This window comes from Tamandua tetradactyla, chromosome 7 (assembly GCF_023851605.1).
Source record: "Tamandua tetradactyla isolate mTamTet1 chromosome 7, mTamTet1.pri, whole genome shotgun sequence".
NCBI lineage: Eukaryota > Metazoa > Chordata > Mammalia > Pilosa > Myrmecophagidae > Tamandua > Tamandua tetradactyla.
Genome location: NC_135333.1, coordinates 121,840,036 through 121,847,041, shown reverse-complemented (window position 1 = coordinate 121,847,041; position 7,006 = coordinate 121,840,036). Strand labels below are relative to the sequence as shown.

At 34.3% G+C, this 7,006-nt stretch overlaps 1 protein-coding gene across 1 annotated transcript; it reads right to left on the bottom strand.

The window, feature by feature from the left end:
• Positions 1 to 3,346: 3,346 nt before the first annotated feature.
• Positions 3,347 to 4,282, bottom strand: LOC143690103 (olfactory receptor 6C2-like). Its single transcript, XM_077168091.1, has one exon. The coding sequence runs from the start codon at positions 4,280 to 4,282 to the stop codon at positions 3,347 to 3,349; it is 936 nt and encodes a 311-aa protein (XP_077024206.1).
• Between the last annotated feature and the right edge of the window lie 2,724 nt (positions 4,283 to 7,006).

Below are 7,006 nucleotides of genomic sequence, written 5' to 3'. Positions count from 1 at the left end.
AGCTTTCTCCATGGTTTTAAGATTGGTATATTTAGGGTATAGTGGATATTGAGACAAATAATTTGGGGATTGTAATGTCAATTTTCAGGGCTTTTAGATTACTAGAGATCAAGGAAGGTTGGAAAGATATGGATTAGGCAATTGCAATGTTGAGAGCATTCTAATGTGAACCAACCAATGCCCTGTAAATGATATCTTGAAAAACTAAGTTAAGTATTTGCAATGACAGTCAACGATTTCCATGAACATGATGGTTAACTAGGATATGAAGTGAAATTTATTCCAGGGATTAATCTTGACTAATTAGAGAAATTCTTCAAATTCACTTAGACTTCCATAGGCAATGTATGAATTATATATTGCCTTTATTGTCTTCAAGAACTTGGTTTAAAAATTTAGCAAGTCCTGTTAGAATATCAGTAGATCTTCTGAGAATTCTTTAGCAGCAAGCATAGCTCTCTGCCATTTAGGTTTTTTGTTTTGTGGCAGACTTCTATTAGGACAATGACAACTTTTTTTTTTATTGCATCGTATATTTTCATTCTTTCCAATTCTTTAAAGAATTCCTCAGGAGTATGACTGTATGGGTTCTAAAAAGTCATTTGGTAGTTGTGTGGAAGGTGTTGAAGTGAGGTTCAATTATTGGTTTGTTACATTAGCGTATCCATGTTGGGGGAATATAGAATGACCTTCTCATCATTCTAGCCTAAGTGCATGTTATTCCCTCTGACTGTACTAGATAAAGGATTCCATTTGCCAATCCTTCTCTAGGACTTTTATCACCTTTATTGTGCTTATATTGAATATCATCTTTCTTTACTCACAGAATTCAATCCACATGTGTTTGCATGTCTGTTTTGCAAAATACTATTTTTTTCAGATGTATTACTTTCTTTTCACTTACTGCAGCAAAAAATTACCACAAACTTAGTTGAAACAGTGCAATTTTATTCTCTTAAGTTGTAGAAGTGTATAAGTTCTAGAAAGTAGATGTATGAAATCAAGAGGTTGGATAGGCTACATCTTTCTGGACTCTTAAGAATCTGTGCCCTTGCCTTTTTAAGTTTCTAGAGCCTACTTGTATTCCTTGTTTCATGGTCCCTTCCTTGCATCTCTGCAACCTCTTGCTTCCATTATCACATTTCTACTGCTGACTTGATCTTCTTTCCTACCCCTTTAAGAATCCTTTTTATTACAGCGGGCTTGACTGGAGAAACCAGGATAATCTCTTCATTTTAAGATCCATAGCTTTACCACATCTGCCAAGTTCATTATGTCATTTAAGGTAACATATTCATAGGAATTAGGTTCAAGGGATTAGTGGGCCATTACTGAGCCTACTACATGTGAGTGGATTGTCCCAGAGAGACATAACTATATAATCACATACTGTGCTAAAGGTACTAAGGGGTAAATTTTATAACAGCTCAGTAGTAGTTGAGCCGGTCTGAATAACTTGCACAGTTTGGAACAATTAACACACTATCTTAATAATTTTATTTGATGACTTTTACGTTTTCAATTGAGAGACTCAATGTCACTCCTCCATTGACTCACATATTTCTTAAAAGTATCAAAAAATATGTTTCTTCATCATGTTGATAAATAAATTATGGTAGCTGTTTCAAAACACATGAATTTTTAGAACTCCATAGCAAGATTTAATGGGCTGCCAATGAAGGGCCAGGGACAGGGCCTATCAGACACCTCACATTAAGGTTTTCTTTAAGGGGGCCCTTATTATTTTCTCTTTCAAGGTGGCTGACTTTCTTTTGTTCATAGTGTGTTAAATAGTTGTGAATCTTTTTGTCCCACCATTTATTCAGGAAGGTTTCAGATCTGAGTGATCAATATAAATGTGTTCATTTAATAATTTAATTTCTAAATGATTAATCCTGCTGAACAAAGCATTGTTTTGGTAAGAATAACTATTACAAATATCAACAAAAAGTTTTTGTCAGCCTGGGAAAATGGGTAACAATGGTGTCAGCGAATAATATGTGAGAAATTGGAAAAAAATAATTAAAATAAAATCCTCAGTGTGTGAAAATCAAAAGCCAGAATGAACCCGTGATCTGAGAACCTAGATCATATTGATGAAAGGAGCCTATTTCAAAAATCATCCTCGAGGATCCATTAGGGCAGAGCATATAGTTAAGTCTTGATTGAAGGGACATCAGTGACTATGGGCAGTCCAATATTTTCTATGGATCTTTCATCTATTAAAATGAATTGCTAAGACAGTGGCTTTTTAAATCCTGTTTTGATTTCTTTGGGCCTTCCCTGGGAAAGTGTATACTTATGATTAATATTCATGCGTTCAATATTTATGGCAATTTTCATAGGTATTTCCACTTATAGCTACTTCTGAGGAGTGGGTACATATGCTTTTGATGTCGCTTCTTTGAACAAATCTTTGTGCTCTTCTTTGCTTTATGTTAAATTGCAAATTCTATTTTTGTAAATACAGTATTAAATAAAAAGTATATTCAACTAAAATAAATATCTTACCATTTTTTCTACATGTGAAGGCTTATATTAAAATGGTATACTATATTTTTGGTAATTTTTTCTCTTAGAAATCATACAATTTTTCTGTTTCCATGAATTATACTGTAACTTCTTAATCAAACTAATAATTAAGTAATCACAAACTTTACCATTTGTAAAATGTATGTCACTGGAATGTCACATGCTATAAAATCTTAGGCTGTGGATTCTGATAAAAATGCAGTTGCATCCTCACCTTACCTCTTAACTATCATTAATTCCCCTGGACCTCAATTTAGCTATTAGTAAAGATGAGATAAACCATATCCACAAATCCTTTTACAAATATGAGAAGTAATAGGTGTCTAGTGATTTTCTAAGTGGCAGCTGCTATAATCCGTCATCACAATGCCAGGAGGTACATTGTTAACAGTATTATTGCTTCATGATTGAGAACTAATCTTAAATATTATAATCACTGTCCCAAGAAAATTCATCCTCCCTGTTTTTTTGGTTAAAGTAAAAAATGAAAGGACGTAAAAAAAAAAAAGCCAAGAATCCAAATGTTTCTCAAAACCTGGAATTGGATTAGGCAATATGCAAATTTGCTCAATCTAGAATATTTATTAAAATGAACTAATTGATTTTGTTTATTTAGTTTTATTAAGAGTTTTATTAAGGCTTAATTAAAAATGAAGCCATTTTTGTTTCCTGGAAATGTGTTATATTCTCTTACCAGGTAATGTAATCCTGATAAAGCTTTCTTGCCAAGAAGAAAGGATTGAAAGTTTAACGATAACTCTAAGGGTCTAATGATTTTTGTGAAAAATTGATTCTTCTTTATTAGCACATTCCACTATTTCTTTGCAAACAATGCAATTCCTTTTATTGCATCATTAAAGGCTTGTTTTACTTGCTTGTTCCTCAGGGTGTAAATGAAGGGGTTCAGCATAGGAGCAATGGAAGTAGTTAACACTGTCACACCCTTATTAACAGCCACCGACTCCTTTGCTGAAGGTTTGACATGGATGAAGATGCAGCTGCCATAGGTGATGGAGACCACGGTCATATGGGAAGAGCAGGTAGAAAATGCCTTTTTCCTTTGCTGGACAGAAGGGAATCCTAGAATGGTTTTGATGATGTACATGTAGGATAGAAGCACACATACAAGGGTCATGATAAAGGTCAACACAGCACAGATTATGACCACCTGCTCTATGAGCCATGTGTCTGAACATGAGATCTTCAGAAGGGGGTATACATCACAGGCAAAATGGTCAATGACATTAGAGTCACAGAATTCCAGATTTAGGCCCATGCCAAGTGATGGGAGTAGAATCAACAAGCCAGCCAGCCAGGAACCAAGGATGAGTCTTCTACAGACCTTGCTGTTCATGATGGTCACATAATGTAGGGGTTTGCAGATGGCTACATATCGGTCATAGGACATGGTGGCAAGTAGAAAAAATTCTGTAACAGCAAAGAGGTCTGTAAAAAAAATTTGAACTACACAATCATCATATGTGATAATCTTGTCACCTGTTGATATGTTGTACAAGTATCTGGGAATACAAGCAGATGTAAATGAGATTTCTAAGAAGGAAAAATTTTGTAGGAAAAGGTACATGGCAGTTTTAAGGTTTGAATCCATGAAGGTGAGGGAGATGATTGTCAGGTTCCCGGTTACACTCAATATGTAGGTGACAAACAGAAAGATGAAAATCAGAACCTTCAGTTGTGGGTTATCAGTCAGTCCCAGCAGGATAAACGTTGTTACTGTGTGGTTACCCATCAATGAATTCTGGCTTCTATTCAATCTGCATTTATAGTTCAGAGATATTTGATATGAGGAGAGAGGTGCTAATATCACTTTGCAACAGTTAATGACACTACACACTAAGCCAACAATTTCATATGCAAGGTCTAAAAACTTTGTGTTAAGCAGTGCCATTAGAGTAGAAGCATATTTTCCACAGTTGCATGTTTTAGAAATATCACAGAAAATTTTTAACAAATCAGATCACTTTAACATCTCACACTCCAACATTTTAGGAATTCTCCCATTTTACCACTTTTTATTCTGTGGTTATCTGCGTATCAGGTGGAATTATCAATATAGTTATTATAGACTGTTAACTGTGCTGAATCTTCAATGCCAGATCTTAAATATCTTCAGCAATTTAATTTCTTTCCTCTAGTTTGGTTGGTAAGAGATTTCAAATATATGGCAAATAGTTTGGGCCTCCTGTACAGGTTCTTCACATCCTATGGTTTTTATTTTTATATTTGTAATATCAAATATCAAATTTTAAAATTTGTGTTTTGTCATTTAGCAACTTTTTACTTACTCATTCCTCTCTCTTGTCAAGTAATGCTATCAAAAGTTATGCCTGTTTCTAATGTCATGCAGAATATAGAGAGAGTTTTAATGAGAAATTTATTTGATAGAATACTAAGTTACATTGAGTGATATAATACAAGATTGTATATCATAATCACAATTGCTTTATATTTTCTACCTCTTAAATAACATTGAAACACATACCAACAAACTGGTACCAGTGTCACCTAGTACAAATAAAAACAAAACAGATTTACATACTAATCTCATTACCCAAGCTCTGCTTGCATTCACTGTGATTTCCTTATTTCATCTCAAATATGAAAATAGTTATAGTATCCTTCATATACTATTCTGTTTAGAGATTGAACTAGTTAATATACATGAAACTTTGTAAAGTGCTTGTCTCATAATGTCTGGCATCTGTGAGTTAACTCTTTCATTGGCTTGATTTGCAATGATTTCCCTTTTGTTTAGCACCATTCATTCTTTATTTAATTATAATAACATTTTTGCCCCACCATTTTAATGAAACAATTACTGTGAAAGTTTATTGATTTTTGCTCCAAAACTGTAGAAGACGTCTGCATGGAATGTGTACTTATCACCAAACATTTTGTCACAAAACACTTCACACAATTTTCCTCCCACCTTTTTTATTTTTAATTCCTGAGTTCTTTTTTTTTGCTGGTGTCTGTGACATTTACTTTTCACATTATTCTCTAGTCGATCCCTTTAACTTAATAAATACACATTTATGAGTATGTTCTTGAACTCCATTTCCTTAAGCTCCAAAAAATTGTTACTTTTCAGAATCTCAGGCATTTAGACATAGATAACTCATACATGAATATTACACAGCTGCACCTCTTTCCTTTGCAGGCTTTTTATTTAAATAATCTAATAGGTTTGTCCAGTTATTGAACTCATCACTTTCAATGGATTATCTCTCTGAAACAATCGGTCCTCTGATACTCTATTTATTTCTTATCTATGCACTCCAAACCCAAGTTCTATTTGCGATGCACCAACTTAGTTATTGCTTTTTTATTTTAAACATGTATTCTTCTGGGAACTTGATGAACTCCTGAACTATTGGGTGGAAGAACTTCATAGGAAGCAATTCTTACTCCTCTCTTAGGGCAAATGGTAAACGATCCACAACTTACACAGTTTCAGACATGTGTACAATACCTAAGAAAAATCTGGAAAAAAATAAAACAAAAATTTCCACATAGAGCTATATAATTTCTTTCTAGGATGTACCAAAAAATAAACAAAACAAAACTGGTGAGTAGGGAATTTAATTATTCAACTTGCTGTATATGAGTCTAACATTTTGACTACTTTTATTTCTGAAGAAAAATTTAATTTGACGTAAGATTTATCACTCAGATACCCTGTTCTGATTATATTCTTTACCATGCTCCTGCCAAAAGTGATATTTGGCTTCTCCTCCTTGCCATTTGCAAAGAGGAATACTTTTAATTTCATCCCTGCTGCTTTTGCTTCCCCTGTGCAAACTTGAGTAGATATTAAAACCAGAATTAAGGGACTTTGAAGTTCTAAATTTGTGTCAATACCTTTGTGATAGATTTTTTTCTCAAAGAACACAAACTAAATCTTACAGCACCTATCCAAACAGTTTAAAAACTGAATTAGGGCGGGCCGCGGTGGCTCAGCGGGCAAAGTGCTTGCCTGCTATGCCGGAGGACCTCGGTTCGATTCCCGGCCCCAGCCCATGTTCCAAAAACGGAGAAACAAAATACAATAAAACAAGAAAATGTTTAAAAGATGTTTCCCTTTCTTCCTCCCTTCCTTCCTTCTATCCTTCCTTCCTTCTCTCTGTCTTTCCTTTAAAAAAAAAAAAAAAAAAAAAACTGAATTAATGCCCCCAAAAAGGAAATGTTGCTGCATATTTTCCTGGTGCCTCCAATTACTTTGTTTTGTGAAAAGTTTTACTACTCCCCTATTCTTGCAGGGCTAGTGTGACAAATACCACACATGAGTTGAAATAAAAACCGGGATTTATTGTCTCACAGTTTTGGAGGCTAGCAGTCTGAAATCAAGTTTTGACAGGCTAAGCTTCTCCTGGAGTCTGTAAGTGATCTAGTTCTGGCTTATTTTAACCCTTGCTATTCCTTGGCTTGCATCTCGGCCTCTGCACATGATGAG